Source organism: Mustela putorius, unplaced genomic scaffold (genome assembly GCF_011764305.1).
Source record: "Mustela putorius furo isolate JIRA1106 unplaced genomic scaffold, ASM1176430v1.1 tig00000592_pilon_pilon_pilon, whole genome shotgun sequence".
Lineage (NCBI taxonomy): Eukaryota > Metazoa > Chordata > Mammalia > Carnivora > Mustelidae > Mustela > Mustela putorius.
Genome location: NW_025421426.1, coordinates 9,642,672 through 9,669,537, shown reverse-complemented (window position 1 = coordinate 9,669,537; position 26,866 = coordinate 9,642,672). Strand labels below are relative to the sequence as shown.

General features: G+C 40.2%; 1 protein-coding gene across 4 annotated transcripts in view; it reads left to right on the top strand.

The window, feature by feature from the left end:
- Positions 1 to 4,923: 4,923 nt before the first annotated feature.
- STK4 (serine/threonine kinase 4) overlaps positions 4,924 to 26,866 on the top strand; it is a 92,705-nt gene continuing 70,762 nt past the window's right edge. For 2 of the 4 annotated variants that reach the window (XM_004746372.3, XM_045082164.1), the window contains exons 1-5: positions 4,924 to 5,068; positions 10,805 to 10,885; positions 16,875 to 17,003; positions 19,724 to 19,838; positions 24,874 to 25,038. In XM_004746372.3, the coding sequence (XP_004746429.1) occupies positions 5,034 to 5,068; positions 10,805 to 10,885; positions 16,875 to 17,003; positions 19,724 to 19,838; positions 24,874 to 25,038 (525 nt within the window). In that variant the 5' untranslated portion in view covers positions 4,924 to 5,033. Of the gene's footprint in view, positions 5,069 to 10,804; positions 10,886 to 11,905; positions 12,132 to 12,822; positions 12,891 to 16,874; positions 17,004 to 19,723; positions 19,839 to 24,873; positions 25,039 to 26,866 lie in introns of those variants that run through there. The other 2 variants (XM_013053270.2, XM_045082163.1) reach the window with 2 other exon arrangements.

Below are 26,866 nucleotides of genomic sequence, written 5' to 3'. Positions count from 1 at the left end.
AGAAATGACATCAAAAGTATGAGTCGTAAAAGACAAAAGTGGATAAACTATACTTAAAAATTAAAGTTTCTGTTCTTTAAAAATGAGGCTGTTGAGAGAATGAAAATACAAACTCCAGAAAATGTTTGTAAATCACATGATAAAGGACATGCCTCTAGAATATTAAAAAAAAAAAAACACTAAAAACTCAATAATAAGAGAAGGCAATTTTAAGGACAAAAGACTTGGAAAATACACAGATGACAAGTTCTTGAAAAGATGCTCAACATCATTAGTCACTAGAGAAATACCAATTAGAAACACAGTGAGGGGGCGCCTGGGTGGCTCAGCGGGTTAAGCATCTGTCTTCAGCTCAGGTTGTGATGGAGCCCCCCACTAGACTTCGTGCTTATCAGGGAGTCTGCTTCTCCCTTTCCCTCTGCCCCTCACCACTCCTGCTTGTGCCCTCTCTCTCTCAAATAAATAAGTAAAATCTTAAAACAACACAAAATGAAACACAGTGAGACCCCTACACACCTATTAGATTGGCTAAAATTGCAAAGATCAATCATACGAAGTATAGATGATATAGAGACATTGAAATTCCCATACACTGTTGGTGGAAATATAGTATAATCACCTTGAACAACAGTTTCTTAAAACAAACTGAGAGTTGCTGGGGGTGGGGGGGTAGGGAGAGGGTGGTGGATTATGGACATTGGGGAGGGTATGTGCTATGGTGAGTGCTGTGAAGTGTGTAAACCTGGTGATTCACAAACCTGTACCCCTGGGGCTTATAATACATTATATGTTAAAAAAAAATAAAAACATAATTAAAAAAAGAAAAAAAAGTTTCTTTTCTTTTTTTTTTTTTTAAGATTTTATTTATTTGACAAAGAGAGATCACAAGAAGACGGAGAGGCAGGCAGAGAGAGAGAGAGAGAGAGAAGCAGGCTCCCTGCTGAGCAGAGAGCCTGATGCGGGACTCGATCCCAGGACCCTGAGATCATGACCTGAGCCGAAGGCAGCGTCTTAACCCACTGTGCCACCCAGGTGCCCCGAAAAAAAAGTTTCTTAATACATTAACCCAGCTATTTCTCACCTGTTTGTTTACTCAAAAGAAATGAAATGTATGTATGTCCATACAAGCATCTACATAAATGATTTTAAGTTTTATTTGTAGTAACCAAAAACTGGAAAATGACTACTTTGAGACCATTAGGCTTTGGGGTGGTTTTTTACATAGTGATAGTTAACTAGTACATTGAACTAACTTGCAGTCTTTTTGCTTCTTTACATTGCCCATGTTCAGTGTGACTCTGGCCACAGCTCCTACCTCATCTCCTACCTTTCCTTCTTTATTCTGCTCCAAACATGCCAACTTCTGGCTGCTCTTCCAACATAAGCCTTTGCCTTTTCCCTTGCTGTTCCCTCTGCCTTAAATACTCTTTTAAAAAATATTAGTGTTGGGGCACCTGGGTGGCTCAGTGGGTTAAAGCCTCTGCCTTTGGCTCAGGTCATGGTCTCAGGGTCCTGGGATCGAGTCCCGCATCGAGCTCTCTGCTCCGCAGGGAGTCTGCTTCCTCTTCTCTCTCTGCCTGCCTCTATGCCTACTTGTGATCTCTGTCTGTCAAATAAATAAATAAAATCTTAATATATATATATATATATCACACACTATATATATATATATAAATCACACTAATATATATATATAATATATATATAATATAAAATATATATATTATAATATATATATTATATAATATAATTATATTATATAATTATATTATATTTATATAATTATATTTATATAATTTTAATTTTATATAATTTATATAATTATAATTATATTATATATTATATATATATATAATATATATAATATAAAATATTTATATTATAATATATATATATATATATATATATATTATAATATATATATTATATAATATAATTATATTATATAATATTATATATTATATTATATAATATAATTATATTATATAATATATATATTATAATATATATATTTTATATTATATATATATTATATATATTAGTGTGATTTAGTCTCTCATTTCAGTCACATATTGTTTCTTTGTCTATTTGGTTTTGTTGTTTTATTGCCTTTCCCACTTGAATGGAAGATCCACGAGGGAAGAAACTTTATTTTCCTCACTGCCTTGCAGGTAGTGCTGTGCTTGGCTCAGAGCAGATACTAGATATGTATTTGCTGAATGAATGAATGAATGAATGAGAGTTCTCCTGGTCCTACCAGCCTTGGTTAGGGTCTCATATTATAGTTTTATGTAATTTATCACCACATTAATTACCTGCCTAGCAACTGTATCTTCTATACTGTAAACTACAAAAATGCTAGAACTCATCTATGTCTTGAGTACTGTTACCCAGCCAGAGCTGACTAGGCATATGGAGCTCAGTAAGCATGGAATGAAGTATGAGTAACCTGTTCATTGGTTCTCTATTTTTTTAAGATTTTATTTATTTTATTATTATTATTTTTTAAGGTTTTATTTATTTATTTGACAGAGAGAGAGAGATCATAAGTAGGCAGAAAGGCAGGCAGAAAAGAGGGGAAAGCAGGCTCCCCACCAAGTAGAGTCCGATACAGACCTCGATCCCAGGAACCTGAGATCATGACCTGAGCTGAAGGCAGAGGCCTAACCCACTGAGCCACCCAGGCGCCACAGGATTTTATTTTAGAGTGAGAGAGAGAAAATGTGTGCACACGTGGGGAGAGGCGCTGAGGGAAAGGAAGAACGAACCTCAAGCACACTCCCCACTGGGCACAGAGCCTGATACAGGATCTCACAACCCTGAGATCATGACCCGAGTCAAAAATCACAAGTCAGATGCTCAACGGACTGAGCCACCCAGGTGCCCCACTGGTTTTTTTCTCTTAAGCTATTATCATATTATGGTTCAGGCTGAGGTTTTCTACTTATTTATTTTTTTAAATTTTTATTTATTTATTTGAGAGAGAGACAAGAACGAGTTGGGGGGGAGAGGCAGAGGGAGAGGGAAAAGCAGAATCCCTGCTAACCAGGGAGTCGGATTTGGGACTCAATCCCATAATCCTAGGATTATGGCCTGAGCCAAAGGCAGCCACTTAACCCACTGAGCCACCCAGGCACCCGAGGTTTGTTGTTTAAATGTTATATTAAATATAATTTAAAATTCAGTTTGTCAGTCATATTACCCACATTTAAAGTGCTCAACAGCCACATGTGTCTACTGGCACTGGTTTTGGACAGCACATAAATAGAACATTTCCACCATCCCAGAAATTTCTATGGGGCAATGCTGGACTGGACATTCTGTTTAAAGAGAGGGCAATCCTGATGTCAGTCTATCTTTTGGAAAAATCCCAGAAAGGGGATAAAGGAGGGATGTTTGACACTGTGTACTGGTAAACTGACATTTATTTTAAAAAAAGGTTTTCTGAGTACCTACTCATTTATAGGCACACGTGTGTGGGCAGTGGGGCCTTAACATGAGGTCAAACGAAGAGTGTGCTTTAGAAGTACAGGAAAAGTACCAGGGGATTTCAGAGGTTAGAGGACTGACTTTTTGCAATAGGGACGTGTGACGGCTTCCTGAACTTTGTACAAACTTTTTATCTTTACTCCCTCAGGGCTCCTACTACCATTTGTACAGATTTCTAGTAGGACAAAGTAGCAAATAAAACATGGATTCTGTGGAGGCCAGCCTGTCTTGGGTTAAAAACTTTTCTTTCACTAGTTGTGTTTATGAGTCTCCGCTTTCTCAGCAGTAAAATGTGGATGGATAGTAACTTCTACCTCATAGGGTTGTTTGAAGATTAAGAGCCAGCATAGGATTGTGTCTGACACATATATTCTCTGCAAATGTGGTCCACCCCATAAGGGGAATGGATCCATTATCCCTATTTTACCATATAGGGTGCCACACCTGGGTGACCCTTAAAGGCGGTTGCTTAGCTGTTAACTTCATGGATGGCATACCTTTGGGAAAAGCAGGACAATTAAAAACTGAAGTTTTCTCATGGAACTTACCCCCCGGGGTAAACTGGGTGGAATATGCTTTTCTCAACACTCAGTGATGGTGGGGGGCAACTGAAGGTTTACCGACCGCCATAGCTGGAACTGAAGCTCTTAGGGGAGAGGGAGCCCGACTCCCACGCCCAAACAGAGGGTATAAATCAGAGGTTGTCCGGTTTGGTGGTGCAGGCTGTGGACAGACTGACCTGTATCTAAATCTCCAAATCTCTATTTTTGGCTATGTGATCTTCACCTCTCTGGCCTTAAAAAAGGAGAGTAATAATAGTGCTTACCTTGTAGAGTTATTAGGAGTATTAAATGAATTAGTTCTAGTAAAGCACTGAGCATCAAATAATACATAAAATTGGGGATAACGTTACAGGCTTCCTAAGAGGATTAAACGCGAATACAGGTAAGTAAGCACAGGGCAAGCGCTTAATCACGATTAGCTATCTTTATGCCGGCCAGCCGACTCAAAGGTAAGAAGCCCTTAAGAAAGGCGGGTGAGCAATATACAGCCCGATGCTCTGAGACATCCGAGGGCGGTTCGGCCTCCTTATGGAACAAGAATCCCACCGGCACGGAGCGGTAGGAACCCACGAATACCTCCAGGAGTCCCCGGGGCAACGCTTCCCAGAAATCGCGGAGAACCTGGTCGCTTCCCAAGAAGCCTCAGTATCTCGGTCGGAGGAACAAGGGCCGGGCCGCAGCGGAGACGGGATCCCGGCCCGAGACCCGCAAGAAGTACCGCGCGGCACCGAAACCGCGCGGCAGACGGACCACAGTCCGACCGAGGGCGTTCCGCCTTCTGAGGCCGCGCCCCGCGCGCCACATGACTTAGGCTCCGCATCACGTGGTCCAGATCCTCGCAGTCCCGCCCCGCTCGCGCGCTGCGCGCCGCTTCCGGTGGGGGCGGAAAGCGGAAGTGTGGGAGGGTCTGCGGGGCGGGCTCGGGGAGGTCCCGGGGGAGGATGGAGCAGTGAGCGGGTCTGGGCGGCTGCCGGCAGCGCCATGGAGACGGTGCAGCTGAGGAACCCGCCGCGCCGGTGAGGGGCCGCTGGCTGAGAGGCAGGGGGTGGGGAGAGGGAAAGGCGGGAACTGGCGGAGGAGAGGCACCGGGTGAGCCCCCGGAGGGATGGACGTGCGGGGCCACGCGATCCTGGCACCTGCTGAGTGGGGGAATCTCCGCCAGAAGGGCGTCCGGCAGAGGGGAGCACGCCCCCCGGGGGATAAACGGACTCGTTGGGGAGAACACTTGCTGTGGGGGGGATATCCTGGCGGAAGGGGGCATTGCTGAAGGGAGCAGCTGCTGAGGGACGTGGGGACAAGTTAGGAAGAGCACCTGCTGATGGCGGGAGCGCCTGGGGGGAGGCCGTGCTAGGATCGATTCATTGAGGTAGGGGGGATGCTGGAGCAGGATGAGAACCCAGAGGGGTCTAAGATACGGGTCAGGAACAAGCAGAGGAAGACTGGGTGGACTTTCTAAGGGATGGGGTCCCACTTGAGGGGTGCAGTGGGGAAGATCTGTCGAGGGCAAAAGCTTTACGCCTAAGGGTGAAGGTGTGCCGAGAAAGGTTGAAGGTCCGACAAGGGAGGGCTTCGTGCAGGATAGCATTTAGGAAAATTTTCCGGGTAGTGTCCCCAGTCTTGGATGAGATTGACATCTTTCATTCCTGATGCCCCCTGCTTTCCTACTTTTCCTTACCTCCTCCTCAGTTTTTCAAACCTGACAGTGGGAGGTGGACAAGGAAATAAGAGGATATTTTCAAGAAGGGCCAATTGAGGCCCAGAAGAGTTGAGACACAGTCCTGTGTATTTCCTTCTTTGCTGTAGGTCTGGGTCACGACCTGACCAGTCTGGGCCCTTTTTGGGCCTCTATTGTTTTGCATCAGCTCCAGATCCTGCTGCTACCTGGAATTGTTTTAAGTCAAGATCAGGGAGGTGGCTGATCCTAGAAAGTCTGAACTCTGGTGTTGGTTTGAGTTAGATCATTGATTCGCGCTGTGAACACCAGGGTCTTGTGTCGCTCCTCCACATCTGGAGAAAAAATAGCAGAGATCAACTGAGTCCAGCTTCTCTGGGGTGCCTTGTAATTAGCTTCTGTTTCACAGAGACCTCTGACTTCCTGCAGCAGAATGAGCACTAAAGTAGGAAGTGTTCAGTGTGTGGGAGTGTGGGGCAAAGGAGAGGTGAAGGGAAGGGATCCGCAGCCTGGGCTGCACACTCGGGGTTTGTTTGAAGTACACAAACATGGCAGAAGGCAAATAGCTGGTTGGGATGGACTCATAATTCACCCTAGTGTAGTGTGCTGGGAGGAAATGATAATGATTCTTACACATATGGCACTTTCTGGGTGCCTGGAACCGTTCTCAGTGCTTTCCCTGTCTCCTGGTGAACCACATGTAAATGACCTATAAAAATGGTAATTTCGTGTGGTTCAGCTTATTATGACTCTTTCGATCCTCACAACAATCTTATGATACAAGGTGGTTATCACTATAGCTCTATTTTAAGGGTGGTAAAACTGAGGCACAAAGAGTTTCAAGTGATTTGCGGGAGGCTCCACAGTCAGTCAGTGGCAGAGCTGGGAGTTTAAATCAGGCGGTCTGGTCCAAAGTCCATGCTTTTAACTGTTTCCTCTGATGCCCTCTCGAAGCACCCGTTTCACCGGGCCTGTGAATGTTAGCAGGTATTTGCTACAGCACCATAATGACCCAGTTATAAATGTTCACTGGTTATATTTCTTTCTGAAATGTATTTGCTGTTTCTCTGAGGCCTTGGTTTAATTGAAAAAGGGATTAGGAATCTGAGTTTTGTTTCTACCTTTGCCATGTGTTCTATAATCTTGGCCAAAAGCGTAAACCTTTTTGTTTTTTTTGACACACTCATTCCTACACCTTTTGGATTTTAAGAACTTTATTGAGGGTGCAAGAGAAGAGCGTTGCAGGGCTGAATTCCTGAATGACTGGTGCTTTCCTGCTCATCATAACTAGTGAAGTACCTAATCTGGATCAAATTAACTTTGTTACTTGCATTTATTAGGACTTTCATGTCAATTTCACAAACGGTGATTTTAACAACAGAGATATATTTTCTTCTAGTTTTCTGGAGGCTAGAAGTCTAAGATCAGGGTGTCAGCAGGATTGTTTCTTTGAGGCCTCTCTCCTTGACTTGTACATGGCTCTCTCCTTCCTCTGTCTTCACATGGTCTTCCCTCTGTACCTCTCTGTTCTTATCTTCTATAAGGACACCAGTCATATTGATTTAGGGCTCACCTCTATGACCTTATTTTACCTTAATTACCTCTTTAAAGGCACTATCTCCAAATAAAGTCACATTCTGAGGTCCTGGGGCTTAGGACTTCAACATAGGAATTTGGGGAGAGACAAGATATTCATTTTATTATCATTAAAAAAGTCATCAATTTATCTTATATATTTGTTGTAGCCATATCAAATTCTGAATGGAAAGAGGGGTAAGTATACCTAAATAAAATGAGATAAAACAAGAGTTCTGAGATGGGAGAAAGAGGCTTGAGAATTAGCCAAATCTATGAGTAACTGCTTCATAAATACCCTCATTTGTGTTTGGAGAGATAAACTTGTCTTTTCAGAGATGCAATTGGCATGTGTTTCCAGCAAGGGAAGGGATGGCAGTCTCAATGCAGGAAATGCTCTTTGCGCTCATGAGCTTGACATTTGTGTGTGACTGAGTGGTTCAGGTTGATGGCTTAGGTAGGTGATTATGATTTTTAAAAGTGAGCTGGCGTTAGATAATAGTAGTGTGCTGGAGGATGTAGAGGGCATTTCTGGAATGCTTGGCTGTCCATGTGGCCTTCTGACTTAGGAGAGGAGCATCTGCTGGTGTTTGGTCCAAGGAGGCTGTGTTGGGCAGGCCTCTTTTATGAGCAAGCAATGAAACTACCTAAGGTCTGGGCGAAGTCCCAGCTCAGAGCTGAATCATCAGTCAGGCTGTTCTGTGCTTCTTCCATGAAGACTTACGGTATAAAGTATTACTGAGAGTCCCTTAGCAGAGGATTTTCTGTAGGAATCTTATTTGTTGAGAATCTGGTAATGCTTTTTAGGGTGGAATTCTGTTCTTTTGGAAACTCACAAGGATTGCTGATAGAAGTTTAGGATTCCCATCATTACATTCATTAATCCATATAGGAAATGTTTATTGACCCCCTCTGGGTTATCAGGCAGCAGAGAGAGAAAGATCTGTTAAGCCTGGATCAAAAGCAAACAAAAAACTGGGGCACCCGGGTGGCTAAGTCAGTTGAATGTCTGCCTTCGGCTCTCTCAAATAAATAAATAAATAAATAATCTCAACACACACACATACACAAGCCAAGTAGATTGTTGGAGAGAAGTCTGAGCAGGTACACAATTTGTCAGAGGATTATCAGGGGCTCGCAGCTGTTTCTGTCATGCCAGGCGCAGTTTCCTTTGTTATGTTGTGGTCTCAGGGTAGTTGAAACAGTGAGTTTTGCTTTTTGTAAACCACAAAGTCAACACTTCAAAGGAACACATTTGATCTTCCTTTATATAAGCTGTTTGATTATACTTGAGAAATGAGGTATTGTTCATTGTTTATACAGTTATGAATTCAGCGCTTCACAACCCCCCTCCCCACCCCAGTTCGTACGATTTTCTTTCTAACGTCTGACTAAATAGACATTTCACTTCTGAAGTTTAAGAGGAGTTTCACTTCACCCCTTTTTGTTTTGTAGCTAGGTTTTATGATGTCACTGGAATTTAATTTTTAGGACCTTTTGAGTTTCAAAGGTCACTGCGGTCATTTTGTTAATTTTCAAGTTGTCACAATTACTGACTTGGAGCATTTTTCCATTTCTTTAGTGTGTAGTCTTCGACCTTTACAGAATTATGTGAGATTGTCTTTTAGAGATCCGTGTTCATGGGTGGATACACTCGATGTTTTCTCAAGTTTCTTTCTGTCTTTTCTTCTGATTTGACTATTTGCTCCAGGAAGGGGTGTGTGTGTATGCAGTTCAAGTCTTCTCCATGTAATTCTGGTCTTCTCTTGTAAAAATTGGTATTGTCCAGCTAGTTTAAACCTTTTCTCCACAAATAAGTCTTCAGTGTTACTACTTCCATAATTTCACCATTTCCTGAGCTCTCTTTTTTTGTTGTTCTTTGTAGTTTCAGGAAACTATTGTGTAGAAGATACACACACACACACACGCATGCACACACAAATATTCTTTGGCAAGCTTCTTTAGCCCATTAATAATTTTTAGACTTTTCAGTTTTAAAAAAATATTGTTAATTTATAACCTCCATGTTTGTTATTTACTACCTGTAGCATAGTCAGAAAAATCTGAATTATCAGGAAATCATAAGCAGCCATGTATCTTTGATTTTGGGGACTTTTTGGAGGTACACAGCTGCTCATGGAAGAGTCTCTCTGAGTCTGTTTGAAATTCCTAGCTGCATAGTTATTTTTCACTTTTGATCATGTGTGAGTGTATACCTTCCACTTTCTGTTTCTGTGATACCTATAGAATCCCTGTGTTTTGGCCAAATTACCAAAATCTTGCTAAGGGAGAACAAAAGTCTCTATGTCTTCCTTGGCCTCCAGTCTGAGACCATTTTCAATTTATAGTTAACCTTACATTAAACATCTCCTCTGAAGAGATAGTTATGCCATTTTAATTCGTGAAATCTCAAGCTTTACATGGTTTTTAAAGGTTCTATCAAAGCTTAAATCCACTCTGTAGCATTTCAGCCAAATGATGATTCATTTTCTGTTTAAGTTCTCTAGTGATGGGGAACTAGGGACTTCTTAAGGCAGTCTAAACCATTTCAGAGCAACTTTTGTTCTTAGAAAATTTTTTTTCTTTTTTAAATCTTATTTGAGAGAGAGAGAGCGTGCTCGTGTGAGAGCATAGCAGGGGGAGGGACAGAGGGAGAGGTAGAAGCAGACTCCTGGCTGAGCAGGGAGCCCAGTGCTGGGGAGGGAGGGGCTCAGTCCCAGAACTCGGAGATCATGACCTGAGCCAAAGGTAGACACTTAACTGACTGAGCCACCCAGGTGGCTTGGAAAATTTCTTAGACCTGTTGAACTGAAGTCCGACTCTTGGTAGTTCTCTATCTTCTGGTCCTGGTTATGCTCACCAGAGGGACCCAGGACACATGTAATACTGACACAGACAGCCCTTAAGTCTCTTAGGTTGGTGCCTGGGTGGTTCAGTCAGAAATATGTGCAACTCTTGATATCAGGGTCATGAGTTCAAGCTTCTACAATGGGTGTAGAGATTACTTAATAACAAACAAACAAATAAATAAAAATACTTAAATAAATAAATTAATAATAAATAATACTTAAATTAAAAAAAACAATATAAATTAAAAACTTAAATAAATAAAAATGTCTGTTATTAATCATGAGAGACAATGGACTCTGGGAAACAACCTGAGGGTTTCAGAAGGGAAGGGGGTGGGGGATGGGGTAGGCCGGTGCTGGGTATTAAGGAGGGCATGAACTGCATGGAGCACTGGGTGTTATATGCAAACAACGAATGATGGAACACTACATTAAAAACTAATGTAAGTTTGGTGTATGTAAGTATAAGTATGGGACTAACATAACATAATTGTAAACATAATACTAAAAAAAAAGTCTCTTACCTTGCCTCTATTGTTTATTAGTAAAGACTTTGTAGAGCAATTCCCAAGATGCTAATTGTAACATAAATGTATTTTGTGGTCTAGTTGCTAGCAAGTAAAATGTATTTTATGTTTTTATTTCTTCATTCACAGGCAGCTGAAAAAGTTGGATGAAGATAGTTTGACTAAACAACCTGAAGAAGTGTTTGATGTCTTAGAGAAACTTGGAGAAGGGTGAGTGTACAGAAAATACAGGTAGACCAGTAGGTCCCAGTCTTTTTCTTCCCCAACACCAGAAGGAGCTGAACCTTTCTTATGTCAATAATTCACAAACCTAAGGGGAAGGAAGAGGAATGTTGCATATAGCACTGCTCCGAGTGGGCTGGGCGGGAGATGTACAGCTTGAGATGCTCTTTCCCTCTTTCCCCCAGTCACCATTATAGACAGATTTAGTGATACCTGGTCCCTTCAACACCAAGGGCATCTATTGTTTTCTGTCTCATAGAATCCATAGTTTACATGATTTCATGTATGTAACAGCACTAACTAGCCTATACTTCATTTAACAATTTTTATTAGTCATACATTTTTATTTGCTGTCATAGTTACTGATCAATATGCAGTAACTATTATTTTCATAAAATGGAATTCAGCATTTTAGTTAGTGAAGCTTTGTGAGATACAGTAAATACCTCAAGGACTGTCACTACCTTTACAACTTCCAAGAGATGAAAATCCCAGGTCGGGAACCAGGGTACTTCTTGAAACCCAGATTTGTGAATGAAAATACTGTTGTGTATAAAATACTGCTGAGATGGTATTTAGTAATAGTGGTTTTTTGTGTATCATTCAGTGATAGTTTCTGCATTAATAAGCAGAAGTGTGTGTGTGTGTTTAGTCTCTCAAAAGTACTTCTCATTCAAGAGAAGACCTGAAATATTAACTTTTAAAAACTTCTATTGTTTAAGTGCTGTGTGCTCCTTTGAAATTAAGTCTTTTTTAAAAAAAAAGATTTTATTTATTGGACAGAGAGAGAGAGAGCACAAGTAGGCAGGGCAGCAGGCAGAGGGAGAGGGAGAAGCAGGCTTTCCGCTGAGCAGGGAGTCCAGTGTGGGGCTTGATCTCATAACACTGGGATCATGACCTGAGCCAAAGGCAGATGCTTAACCGACTGAGCCACCCAGGTGCCCCTGAAATCAAGTCTTACGTGTCTTTAGTTATTTTGGGGTTTAATGTTATTTATGTCTAATGTAGGTCAGGAATAATGTTAAACCCGGTCCTGGATTACATGGCATAGGTTTTCATGGATTGCCTCCTTGTAAAAAACATTAGTCATCTTTTTCTAAGTTGGAAAAATACTCTCTGGAACCAAGCAAGACATCAAGCAGAGAAGGGAAATAAAAGAGGACACCAGCTGTGCTGTTAGAAGACAAGTACAAGATGATTCTGAAGACTGCAAGTTGACTTGGCATCCTTAAAGGTATGGGAAAACGACAGTCCCTCCACATCTCTCGCTTGTCCTTTTCAGCTGTAGCTTGGCCTCCTTGCTGCTTTCCCTCAAGGCAGTGAGTCTAAGCCCTTCATCTAACAGTGCTCACAGGTCCTCCTTTGAATAAGATAAAGCGTGGTGGGCATAATTGAATATGTAACTAACTTGTTTCTTTCATTTTTAAGAGAACTGTGTTATGGTAGTACGGGCGTAGACTCTGAAGTTAGACCTGCATTAAAGCCCTTGCTCTACTGTTGTATGAGTCACAATAAACAAGTGGGCTTGAGCAGATTACTTAATATTTTGAAGCTTCATAAATCTCTGCTATGAAGCATAGATATTCATATCTCCCTCATCTGGGTTATGCCAAGTATTACCTGGGGTAACAGGGGTATGGTACAGAGTACAGTGCCTGTCACGTAGTGTGTGCTCAGTCAGTGGCAGCCATGATCCTTTTATTTTTAAGCCTACCAACTGAAGCATTTTTCAGACCTTATCATGTCAAATCAAAGTTAGATCTTAAATCTTCAGTATATTTAGGCATTCCTAAAGGGAGTGCTGTTTGCATTCATTGGGTTTGGGGAACACCAAAAGAAAACTACAGACAAAATATATTCCTGATATTCTGATTATATGGGAGGGGGAACTAAGCTAATTATGATTATTTTTAATTGTCTTTTAGATCTATGCATGTCTTCATCGAAGAAGTTGGAAATTTCCTTACAAAGATAAAACCAGCAAAAAATCGAAGTAAAGCTTCTGCTCTCTCTCCTTGTGTTATCACCATAGTGCTCTTTTTAGTGATACCACAGATGTTTGGATTTCTGTCATCATGGCTGAATGATCCCGAATGAGTTTCATTTAACTAACAGAATCCTGAAGGAAGACCTTAACTCCACCTCGCTATCTAAACACAAACTGCCATGCCATCCTTAAATTGTTCTGATTTGTGACCACTCACTAACTTGTGTCTTATGACATGATTTCTGGCCGATGGACCATGTTGGAGGCCAAATTGTTCTGTGTCTGGAGGAAATCCTGTGGATCTGTGACAGAGTAGAGCCAGCACACCAGACCTCGACGAGTGGCTCATGCTTGGGAAGTGTTTTGCATGAGAGCCCGGCACTTTTTTCTTTCCATTATACTTAGAAGTTTTACACATTGACTCACTAAAGTTTGTATCATAGGATAATAAAAAACATCTTGCCCCTGGTTTCATAGGTAGTAAGTGGTATTGTTAAGACTTTTATATCTAGTTGATATGACTCCAGATACTGTATTATTTCTGTTTTCCCAAATTGATCCTTACCTGTTGGCTTGTGTGAAACCTCTACCTCCCCACCATTTTTATTCTCCGCCAATCAGAATTCATCAAGTCACTGTAGTTTTTGTTATAGGGAATCAGGTCTTAGTGAGATTTGCCTAAAAGCGAGCACAGTTGCTGAAGCCTTCTAAATTCTCTTCAGATTACCGTAAGTGCAGTATGTGGAATCATGAATTTTAATTGTTCATACAAGCTGTTGGAGCATTCCTTGCTATCAGGATGGCATAGAGAAGCATGGAGAGTGTTCTGGTTAAGATTGCTGAGGGAGTATGTGCAGAGACCTCTCTTTACATTTTAATAGATAAAACTAATGAGTGAAAATTGAATTTTTATTTATTTTGTTTAAGATTTTATTTACTTGACAGAGAGAGAGTACGCATAGGCAGGGGGAGTGACAGGCAAAGAGGAGGGAGAGGCAGAGAAGCAGGCTCCCTGCTGAGCAGAGAGCCCAACATGGGGCCTGATCCCAGATTCCAGGACCCTGGGATCATGATCTGACCCGAAGGCAGACACTTAACTGACTGAGCCACCCAGGCACTGCGGAAATTAAATTTTTAAATAAAAGGACACGTGGCCAGCTATGGAGCAGGGATGGAAAAGATATGTAATAGTAAGAGGAGAGTAGGGCTTGCCCTGTCCTTGTCAGGAGATGGCAGGTGAGCTTCTACATGAAGTTGTGGGAAAGATGAGGTGCCCCCATCTGTGAACCAAAGCTGAAATAAATTTGCCTGATCACTGCTAGAAAGTATCATTTGCCTGTGGCCTGGGGAAAAAATGGAGATACTGGTTTGATAATAAGTGAGTCTGGACTACATTCAGGTATGGGATCTGGAGAGGCAGAAACCTCCAACTCCTAACACAAGACCAAGTTTAAGTTGTACAGTCTAGATGACAGGCTGAGAGAACCATGGAACCATCATGACCTGAAATGCTTGTGACAGCTTTGTGTAGGGGGAAATCATTCAAGATAAAAGGAAACCCAGACAAGGAATCTACTGCCATGGGATAATGAGCAGAGCAAATGGGAGAAATCACATCCAAGGACATAGAAACAATGGAGGAATCTCAAAGGGGATTTAACATGTTTGTTTATTATTTTCAAAAATATGAAAGGAGGAAATAATCAGGTTATGAACACCAGGTTATGAACACGAACAGAAGGGCTCCAGGAAAAATTAAAGTTGGGAATCTTGACAACGGTTGAACTTCTAGAAGCCCAATAAGTTGTAAAAACTGAACTAGGCAAGCTGAAAGAATTTTTGAATTAAAAGAAACGAGACTGATCATGAAGTGCGGGACAGAGAAGTACAGTGTTAGAAATCAGGAGGATGGCATGGATTGAGGAGGTACTCAATATGGGTCCAGTAGGAATTCTACAAGGAGATAGTAGAAGAGATAGAGAAGAAAAAGATAATGCTGAGAATTTCCGGACTTGAAGAAAAACATGCCTTCAGATGGAAGAAGCTTATGAAATGCCAAATGAATCAACCCCTAATTACATTACAGTAAAATTGTGGAACGTTAAGGGTAAAGAAGAATCTGTGAAAGTTGATAATCCGATGATAGCTGATAGAAGCTGGAAAACTGCAGAAAAGGTGCTGAGGGAAAGCTTTTGTCCAAGAACTCTATATCGAGCACAACCGATTCCAACGAGAACGTGAAATACTGACATCTTCACACATATGGGACCTAGTGTATCAAGAATAACTTTGGAAGTAACAGAATATCCAACTAGCAATGGCTAACCAATAAGGGCATTTAATAACTAAGTAATAATAGAGTTGGGGTGGAAGATTCCAGAATGGTTGGTTGGCTTGATAATAGTTTAGTATTTGTGTATTTCTTTTTCTGAAGATGGCTGCCTTAGTTTCACGCATCATGCCTTACGTAACAGTAACCAAAGTAGGAAAGGAAATGGCAGATAAAAGTGGGCCTTCTTGTGTGTTTCTCTCTCATCAGGAAAGAAAGCCTCTCTCAGGATCCCTTCAGCAGAATTCCCCTCAAATTTCATTGGCCAGATCTAGGTCCTGTGCTTACTACTAGTTCAATCACTGGCAGAAGGAATAGGAAGGCTGACTTCCTGGACTGCCGTATTTTATCCCCTAGAACCAAGCCTTTGCTACCCCAACGAATCAGAGACTTATCTTCATAAGATGGAAGGGGCAGCAGGCAGGCCTTCCACACATGGCCAGCAATTGCCTTTCTCCGGGTAAAAAAAAAAATCACGTAACTTTTAAGGATTGTTATACTAGTTTTGCCAACATAAGAGATTCTGATGGGATGAAAATTTTTTTTATGTGTTTTGCATAATTTTTTTAGTTTTATGTTACTTTCACATTGAAATGGTCTGGAGCATCATTTTGGCAGCTAGAGCACTCATCTACTTTGACGTATCAGGGGACACTGTTCTGTTAATGTATTTTTTGCCAGGACAGTATGAAGAAATACATGGGTTTGGGAAATAAGAAAGATCGCTTACTCAGTGTGTTTTCACCGACAGCTGTCATGGTTTCCACTGAAAATGTAATCAGTGTAGGGTGATGATGGTATCTCATTTGATCATCACAACTGTCTTGTAGTTTGTATTGTCATTTTACAGGTAAGAAAATTGAGGCACAATATGTATGTAAATGATGACTGTTATGTCATGAGGGTAGGACTCAAATCATTAGTCTCTTGATTCTAAATCTCATGCTCTTTTAGGCCCAAATTGAATGGACACATAAATTTTTAAAGTTATTTTATTAGATGGGAAAATGGGGTAAAAGGCTTTCTATGTGCTATGTTCACCTGATATTAGCATTTAAAGGGGCTTAGATTTTTGATTAGTTGCCATAATGTTTTAAGTATTATTGCAAGTAAGAGGAGCAGGGGTGGAAGGACCTCGTACTGGAGTGAACACAGGAACACATAGACCTCCACTGTTTGCATGCCAGCTCAGGTAGATGTGGGGAGCACATAAGCCTTGTGTTCAGACACATCTGGATTCACATCCCAGCCTGACCACTTAATTTTCATCTCTGTGACAATGGGCAAGTCCTGTACCCTCTGAGCTTTCACACATTTTCCTATAAAATGGGGATCATGACCTTTTTTTTTTTTTTTTTTTGGTAAAGATGAATTGGGATGATGCAGTTTCTAGCAGACATCAGGCACGCAATGCACGGTTGCTACTGTAATAGTGATTATTTTGTATAAATCCATCTGCAAAGGTTAAATGTGAAATTAACAGGTTTTTTCCAAAGTACTTCATTTAGCTCTTCCAGTTTTGCAGCTGTAGATAAGGATAAGTGTATTAGGCCTTTAGGGATATCAATTAGAACTGTGAGTTGCTTTTTATTTTTTTAACCATTTTTTACTCTCTGGACTTGCTCTGCCTTTGTGAATGTTCTCTTTCCCCCCACTTACAGGTCCTATGGCAGCGTGTACAAAGCTATTCACAAAGAGACCGGTCAGATTGTTGCGATTAAGCAAGTTCCTGTGGAATCAGACCTGCAGGAGATAATCAAAGAAATCTCTATCATGCAACAATGTGACAGGTAAAGGCACGTGGGGAAAACAGTTCTGAATTAGCTGTGACTCTAGAGTTTAACATGTATGGATGCATTTACTTAGAGGTTTTGCGGAAGAGAGCGTTCAGGTGGAAAAAGTCTGATGCAAAAAATGTGTGTTTTAATAGCTAGACTTTTATAGTTTCTATTATGCATAGATTTTTTTCTTTTTTTTCAGTAAGCCCATTTCAAAACCAGGAAGAAGAGGAGGCAGAGAGGCAGAAGGTGGTGGTGCTGACTTTTTTTTTCCCCTCCTGATAATGATCTCTCTTACTTCCTATTGTGAAAACATTACTGCAGAGATAGCTAAGAAGAGATAATCCAAATACTTTTAGCTCTAGAAACGTTAGAATGTCAGCTAGATCTAAAAAAGAGAACATTTTTTAATGTATTACTCTTCTTCCTACATTTAAAAAAGATTTCTTCAAGCTCAGAGTAGTTAAGAATTTTATATTTTGAGGAACTAAGATTCGTCAAATGTGTAAGCAGGAAGTCAGGCCACCAGGAGACCGCAGAAAAGCACGTGGTTTGCTCTGAAATTCCGTCACAACATGAGCTGGTCGCCTTGGTGGAGCAGGCTTCCCCACTACTGTTTAAATTTGAGAGATGCACAAGTTCAGGGGCAACGCCAGCTCGAGGGAGCTGAAAGGAGAATGAGAACATGTTGCATCTGAGGCCGCATCCTTCCTCCTGAAGCTCTCTGGTCCACAGAAAGAGCTTTGTAAAGCTTTGGCATTGGGGCAGGTGGGGCTGCCTACTGGGAAATTTGCTTAGGAGCCCTTAGATCTCACAGGCTTGTGAATATAGTTATTTCTCTTCTCCCTTCCTCCCTTTCTTTTACTCTTTACACTCTTGCGGTTACTCTCTGTTAGACAAAACCCTTGTATTTCTTTACCAGATTGCCCAGAGTTAGGTAGACAGTTTCCTTTTCCTCTGCTATGAGTTTTAGTATGGAAGCTCTTCCAGTAGGCACATTGTGACTATGTCACTGCTTTTTTTTTAAGTTGATTGATTGAGTTTAGAGAGAGAGCGAGACAACCAGTGAGCACTGGGGGAGGGCAGAGAGAGAGGAAGAGAGAATCTCAAGCAGACTCCCCACTGAGCATGGAGTCTGACATAGGGCCCCATCTCATGACCCCAAGATCATGACCCTACTGAAATCAAGAGTGGATGCTTAACTGACTGAGCCACCCAGGCACCCCAAGGGACTTTGCCACTTCTGATATGCTACATAAGAGCTGTGTTTCAAACAGAGTATGCAAATATCTCTAATTAAGGAAGAGTTATTTCCAAGAGCCTCCTCTGTGCTAAGCATGGTGAAGAGTACAGAGAAATACTGGGCAGAGTTGTTATCCTCTGGGAGTTCATAGACAAATTGGACTGGCCAGGCATATATGTGTACAAGAAAATCTAGCCAACGATAAAGGACTATATCGAACATGTTCCAGCAATAAGTAGCTGAGATTACTTGCCTTATAAAGGCAGTAAATAACTGCGGGAATTTAAGGAAGGGAGAGCAGAGAGTTACTCATCCATGTCTCCATTAATTGTGTGTGTATGTGTTTCCTGCTGTTCTTGTCATTGGCATGTTTCCCAAGGGTGAAGCGGCATTTGAAATTCTGAGCATTACTGGAGCTGAGTAGGTTTTTAGCATCTCCGATTGTTATGCAACGTTATTTAGCCCTGATAACAATCTAACCCATTAAAGCTGGTAACTCTCAGTGGGCAGATTATTTCATTTTAATAGGATGTTTGACTTTTCTCTTTAATCTGATTTGGTATCTCTCTTTAAGCTTGAGACCCAAAATTCCAGGTCTGATACTGAATATTTTTCTTTTAAAAATATTTTTTAAAGATTATTTTAGAGAGAGGGAGGGAGAGAGCACAGTTGCACACGAGCAGTGGGGAGGAGCAGGACAGGGAGACAAGCAGACTTCTTGCTGAGCGGGAAGCCAGACAAAGGGCTTGATCCCAGGACTCTGAGATCATGACCCGAGCTGAAATCAAGAGCTAGACAGTCAACTGACTGAGCCACCCAGGCGCACCCTGAATATTTTCTTTTTATCATAGATTGTGGTGTGGTTTTTTTTGTTATTACAAAGTACATATGACTTCTTGGAAAAATGCAAATAAAAAGAAGATAACATCATTTTCCCCTTTGGAGAGATAATCATTGTTAAATGCTCTTTGGTATACATTTCCTTCCATATCTCTTTTTGGAGTTTCTCCATGCTTACAATTATGTAATCTGTACTCTTTCTTTCTTTCTTTCTTTCTTTCTTTCTTTCTTATAAGCAGGATCTCTTCTCATGTTATCAAATATTCTTCTATAATATGTTTCTTGGATTCATGGTTATTCCATTATATGTCTGTATCATTATTTCTTAATTAAACTCCCTCATGTTGGACACTTAGATGGTATCTAAGTTTTCATTGTTAAAATAGTACTGTGATGCTAAACTATTTCTTTTTGAATAGCTGTAGTTCTTTTCCTTGGATGAACTGTATATCTAGAAATGCAACTTAAAGGACCCATACATTTTCTCACTTTGGTTATTTATTATTTAGAAAAATATTATTTATTATTTATATTTTTATCAAGAGTGTGTCTATTTTAACCTTAAATATGAGTAATTGGTCTTTTGAGCAGAGAAGTTCTCATGTATTGAAGGTTATTCCTCTAATCTGTATTATTATTTTCTCTTTAGCCCTCATGTAGTCAAATATTATGGCAGTTATTTTAAGAACACGGACTTGTGGATCGTTATGGAGTACTGTGGGGCTGGTTCTGTGTCTGATATCATTCGATTACGAAATAAAACGGTAAGTTTACCTTTTAGAACAAAGGGCTTGGGCTGGTCCCTGGCCTTGTATTTGTGGGCACTCCTCTACTGCCCTATCCAGAGATGACTGTCAGATTTACCCTTTCCCATGATTCTTTTCCTCTCTGCTTTCTGATGTCTCCTGAAAGTGGTGTTTTTGACACCAGCCCAAGCCAATGATATTTAGCATGTTTTGGGAGAGAAAACAGTGACTATCAACTCTTGGGGAAGCAATGAATTTTAAATGTTTAAATTTAGATTTGGTTTTCTCCCCCTACCCAGCATGTTCACAGATTAATTTTCTCTGCATTCTATGTTTATTTTTAATTTTTTTTATTTAAGAGAGAGAGAGAGTGAGAGGGGGAGCATGAGAGTGGGGTGAGGGGCAGAGGGAGAAGCAGGCTCCCTAGCAGCCTGCTGCGGGGACTCGATCCTGGGACTCATGACTTGAGATCATGACTTGAGCCAAAGGCAGACGCTTAAGCAGCTGAGCCACCCAGGTGCCCTTCTGCTTTCTTTTAATCAGAGAATAACCTCTGTGTAAGATTATTTGCCCTTACTGTGATCACTGGGATAAAAGCTAAGAGTCAAGCGTTCTAATTCAGGTTCAGTTGCTTATTCAGGAAATATTTCTAGAATTTGGTTCTAAGCCCTAGGGATAGTAAAGAAGACAACAACCCTGCTTTTGTGCTTGTACATTTTCTAGTAGGGCAACCACAAAGCCAACTGTTGGTAACGAGAAAAGAAATACCAGATAGTGATCATTTCTTTGAAGAAACGGACTGGCAGAGAGTGCTCAGTGAGCTACCTGAAAGTGGACGGCTGAGAAAGTCCACTCAGGGGGGTAACATTTAAAGTAAAACTTGAATGACAAGATGGAGCTTTGACTTCTAAAAGACATTCCAGGTAGGGCAATAAGCAGTGCAGGGATCCTGAGGCTAGAACAGGTTTGGCGCAAAGAAGGCCACTGTGAGGAGAGGGGAGAGGCGAGAGGACCTGTACAGGAGGTGAGGTGAGACGGGAGCAGGCCCGGATTCTGTTGGTATTGTTGGCCACGGTAATGAGTTTGCCTTTTATTCTGACTATAATAGGAAGCCACTGCCACGTTCTAAGCGTGTCAGGAGACATTTGATTATGTACAATTTAGAAGATAAACTGTGGTTTCTGTGATAAACTGTGGCTTCTGTGTGGACTGTGAATGGATAAAAGTAGAAGCTAGAGACATCTTAGCCTTTAGTTTTTTTTTGTTTGTTTGTTTTAATGAGAAAAATAGGAATAATACCTATGTTAAATATTTGTAGACTTGTGAAAATTAATTTAAATATGGAAAAGTACTTTGTACTTTGTGAGGCACTCTAGGAATTTAAGGTGAGAATATTTTAAAACTCAGTTGTATCCTCAAAAAAATTAAAAATAGAACTACCCTAGGATCTAGTAATCACACTACTGGGTATTTTCCCAAAGAATACAAAAGCTGATTCTAAGGCATATATGCATGCCCGTGTTTATTGTAGCATTATTCACAGTAGCCAGATTCTGGAAGCAGCCCAAGTGTCTATTGGTAGATGGATGGATAAAGAACACGTTGGGTGTGTGTGTGTGTGTGTGTGTGCGTGTCTGTGTGTGTTTATAAATAGTGTGTGTGTGTGTGTGTGTGCGCGCGCGTGTGTGTGTGTGTGTGTGTTTATAAATATTATTCAGCCATAAAAAAGAATGAAAGAATCTAAAGAGTATAATGCTAAGCAAAATAAGCCAGAGAAAGACGAATGTCATATGATTTCATTCACATGTGGAGTTTAAGAAACAAAGCAAATGAACAAAGGGGAAAAAAAAGAGACAAACTAAAAAAACAGGCTCTTAACTGTAGGGAGCAAACAGATGGTTACCAGAGGGGAGATGGTTGGGGGATGGGTGAAATAGGGGCTGGGGATTCAGAGTACACTTATGGTGAGCACTGAGTAATATACCCAATTGATGAGTCACTGTATTTTATACCTGAAACTAATAGAATGCTATATGTTAACTATACTGGAATTAAAATAATAATAATTTAAAAATAAAAAAACTCAGTTGTAACTTTTGGGTTATCTATATGACTATATCCTTTTCTTAATTTACATTATTCAGAGTTAGTATGCTTTTCTAATCAAATAGCAAGTTCTTTAGCTTGGAATTATATCTTACCATAAGTTATATTTAAAGAAGTCCCAAAGCTTGAATAATTTATTGAATTAAAAATTGGGCTCCAGGGGCATCTAGGTGGCTCAGTTGGTTGAGTCCAACTCTTAATCTCAGCTCAGGTCTGGATCTCAGGCCCCAGAAAGTTCAAGTCCCACCTTGTGCTCTGTGTTGGGCAGGGAGCCCACTTAAAAAAAAAAAAAAATTCTGTTCCAGGCCTTCTTATGTGCAGCATTAAATTACTTTGTTTCAGGTATCTTGAAGCAATCCAAAACTAATTTTAATGGTGCATTTCATGTTTTAATATTAGTTTATTGTATTTATCTACTTTTTAGCTATCAAGTGCTGGTCTTTAATTATTACACATTATTTTGTAAAATATCTTAATTCCGTCTCATCTAGCATGATAGTCACTAGCTACGTGTGGTTACTGAGGACTTTAAATGTGGCTAGTCCGAATTGAGTTGTGCTATAAGTATAAAATACCAGATTTTGAAGAATTATTACAAGAAGAAAAAAAAACTTTACATTTTTTATATATTGATCACATGTTGAAATGATAATATATTGGATAAATATAGTTAAAATATATTATCAGAATTAATTTAGAGGTGCCTGGCTGGCTCAGTTGGAGGAGTGTGCAACTTTTGGTCTTGGGATCATGAGTTCGGGCCCCACGTTGGGTATGGAGATGACTAAAAAAAAAAAAATGTAAATAAATTTTGCTTTTTTTAAAAAAATGTGGCTCCTAGAAAATTAAAAGTTTGTGGCTCACATTATATTTCTATGGGCAGTGCTCCCTTAACTGATTAGCTTAACTGGTTAGAATAAGGCGTCAGTAAGTCAGTCACATGAACGTTGTTCTCTTAGGCCACAGAAGTACCCACCCTGCAGCTTGCAACCTTGCCAGTAGTGTTTGCTTGGCCTGCAGAGAGAGTGCTGTCATTTGTAAGCACAAATTACTTGTTGTGCTTCAGCTTCATTTTCTGTAAAATGGTGATGATAATAGTATTTATTTCATGTGATTTTTGTAAGGATTTAATGAGATTGCAAAAATAGTGCCTACCATAGAATAAATGCTTAATAATTAGCTCTCTTTAATTTTATTGGCAGAGTGTCTAGCTCATAGTTGATGCTTATTAACTATTTATTGATTGTTAGCATGGTAGTTATTAAGCCATGTGCATTCTTATACTCCTTATATCATTTGATTTTCATGACATTCTTGAAGAAAGCTGGTAGTCCTGTTTTATTGGTCCTATTTATTGAGAAACTGAGACCAAGAGAAGTTTGACGTAGGTCCCACAGCTAGAACGTAGAGCCAAGGGTAAAAACTAGGTCTTTCTAATCCCTGATCCCTTGTTTTTTGCACCACAGCATGCTCTCTTCTAAATGTGAATTGTTGGTCGGAAGGGAGGCTGAGAGTTAGTTAATGGATTGCATTTGTTTTCTCACTGGAGTCGGGTCTACAGGAAATCAGCGTGGGCTGAGCACGTATTCTGGTCGATCAGCAGTCTTCTTTTCATTTATTCATCATCATTCAAAAAACATTTTTTTGGGACCTGCTACATGTCAGATGGCTTTTTGGGGGCTAGGGATACAATAGTAAACAAGCCAAAGACATTTTATTTTTTATTTATTTTTAATAAGTTTGAAGATTTATGTATTTATCTGAGAGAGAAAGAGAATGCACACATGCTTGTGTGCCTGTGTGGGGAGGGGCAGAGGGAGAGAATCTTCAAGCAGACCCCCCACCCCTGACCACGGAGCCTGACATGGAGCTTGATCTAATGATCCTGAGATCATGACCCAAGCTGACACCAAGAGCTGGATGTCCTTACCCAACTTAGCCACCCAGATGCCCCCAAAGACATTTTTAAAATGGGGCTATGTTCATAATAGGGAAGGTAACACATAATAGGTGTACAAATATCATATAATATGTCAGATGGGGATAATACTGCATTTACCAATAAGATAGGATAAAGGGTAGAGAATGATCTAGGAATGGAAGGAACTGGGGAAGGCCTCTCTGACTTTCTGGATGAAGACCATTGTAGACAGAGAGTACGTGAGGTGAAAAGGCCCAGAAGTACAAGGGTGCTTTGAGTGTTTGAGAAACAGTAAGGAAGGCTATAAGGCTGAAACAGAATGAGCAAGGTAGAAAGTGTAGAGGAGGAAGGTAGCTGGAGAGCAGATCATGTAAGACTCTGGTGAGGACTGGTTTTCATTTTGAGTGGCTTAGGAAGCCGTTGACTGGAGGGTTTTGAGCAGCTCTGGCTTGCATTTTCAAAGGTTGATTATAACAGGCTTCCACGTGGGAAATACACTGCCCAGGGTCAAGGGCAAAAGCAGCGAGACCAATTAGGCAATTATTAGAATAGTTTAGGCAGGACATGCTGGTGGCTTGGACTAGAGTGATTAATGATTACAGAGGACATATTTGGATATATTTTGAAGTTAGGGAAGAGCCAGGGATGATTTCAAGGTGTTTGGCCAGGGCAACTGAAACTGCCTTGCCCTGAGGAAGAAGATGGTGGGAAGAACAGAGGTGGGGTCGGGTGGGGTGGCGGTAGAAGTACAGAACTTGATTTTGATGTGTTCTGTTTATGATGCGTGTTAGGTGTGCAGCTGGAGATGCTGTGTAGGCAGGTACGTGAATCTAATGTTTGGGGAGAGATGGGACAGGACATGTAACTTTGGAAGGGGTTAATGGAGTGGTGGTATAAGCTGTCAAATGCTGCCACAGGTTGAAGACCTTACATTCTAGGAGGGGAGCTTGGACCTGATTTTTTTCCCTTTATTGAATGTAAAATGCTATAAGCTAATGGAATTTTAATCTTTCATTCTTTTTATAGTTAACAGAAGATGAGATAGCTACAATATTACAATCAACGCTTAAAGGACTGGAATACCTTCATTTTATGAGAAAAATACACCGAGATATCAAGGCAGGAAATATTTTGCTAAATACAGAAGGACATGCAAAACTTGCAGATTTTGGGGTAGCAGGTCAACTTACAGTAAGTAAAAATGTTACTTTTCTTGATAACTTTCAGTTCTGTCTGGAGAAGGAATTCCTTTCATTTAGTGATTTTTTTTTTTCAATAAAATACTCAATTTCATTATATTTGTAAAAAGGTAATGGAAGGTACCATTAAGTTACAGAAGAGCTCCTGGGTTACTTTAGATCTTTTCCTGGGGTTTAGGTCCCGTGGTTTAACTTTGATAAAAATAAAAGCTAAAACAAGAATGACAGGGTAGAAGTTGAAATTCTATTCATCGTGTTTGCAAAAGGAAGAAAAATTCAGTCCCAACTGCTTTTCTTTTTTCTTTTTTAAAGATTTTATTTATCAGAGAGAGAGAGGGGTAGAGAGTGAGCACAGGCAGACAGAATGGCAGGCAGAGGCAGAGGGAGAAGCAGGCTCCCTGCTGAGCAAGGAGCCCGATGTGGGACTTGATCCCAGGATGCTGGGATCATGACCTGAGCCGAAGGCAGCTGCTTAACCAACTGAGCCACCCAGGCGTCCCCCAACTGCTTTTCTTGAATAAGACCTAACACCATCTCAACCGGGTAGCAGTTGGCAGTTACTTTACTGAAAACACTCCTCGTCTGGTTCCCGGATACAGTCTTTTGACTCTCTTCCTACCTCACCAGTGTATGGCAATGACAAAAACCACGTTTTCAAAACAGGAAATACAGAATTACCTGATTTTGAAGAATACCTAAGTATATATGACATAAATGTAGAAACATAGAAACAGTTCTGGACAGATACATAAAAAAATTCACATTTCTGGGGCGCCTGGGTGGCTCAGTGGGTTAAGCCACTGCCTTCGGCTCAGGTCATGATCTCAGGGTCCTGGGATCGAGTCCCGCATCGGGCTCTCTGCTCAGCAGGGAGCCTGCTTCCCTCTCTCTCTCTCTCTGCCTGCCTATCCATTTTTGTGATTTCTTCTGTCAGGGCTTGGATGGTAGCAAGAATATTTTTTGTTTGTTTAGGGCTGGTATTAGGTAGAAATTTTTTTTTTTTTTGGTTTTTATTTTAAAATCTGCCTGAATTATGTTAGGGAGTTTAATAAAGTATTGCAATGGCACAAAAATTGCTTTGATGTTTAAAAAAGAAAATCTGAAATTTATTCCATTTTGTGATTACCAGGTCTTTCAAAAGATTTTGTTATTAACACATAAAGTGCTTTGAGGGAAACATTTATGCTTCCAATTATAGTATATAAATAAATATAAATATAAAATAAATATAAATATAAATAAATCCATTTTTGGGGTGCCTGTCTGGCTTAGTAGAGAGTGTGAACTTTGATCCCAGGGTTGTGAGTTCAAGCCCCACACTGGGTGTGGCCTCCTTAAAATGAATAAATCAAATAATTAATTAAAAAAAAGATTGTACCCATTTTCCCTTAATTTGCCAATACCAAATGAGCAATAAATTGTATTTTTTAAATCATTTTGAAACGATATCTTTATATTTGATTATTGGCCATTTATAATTCTTCTTTTGTAACTTAACTGTTCATCTTAATTTTGCTAATTGTGTTGGACTTTTTTAAAAAAAAGTATTTGCTGAAAAAGATAAACCAAAACTTAAAAAAATTATATGTTAAAATTGTTAATCCTTTGTTATGTATGTTGAAACGTCTTTTTGTAGTTTGCTAGTTATCTTTTTACTTTGATTATGGTTTTTCTTTAAATACCGAAGGTTCCAAATTCTAGATATCCCTTTTATATTATGGTTTCTGCCTTCACTGTCACCTATAAAAGTCCTTTTCTGCTCCAACATTGTATAACTGTTCATCTATACTTCCTTTAGTACTTTGTGGATTTCGTTCTTT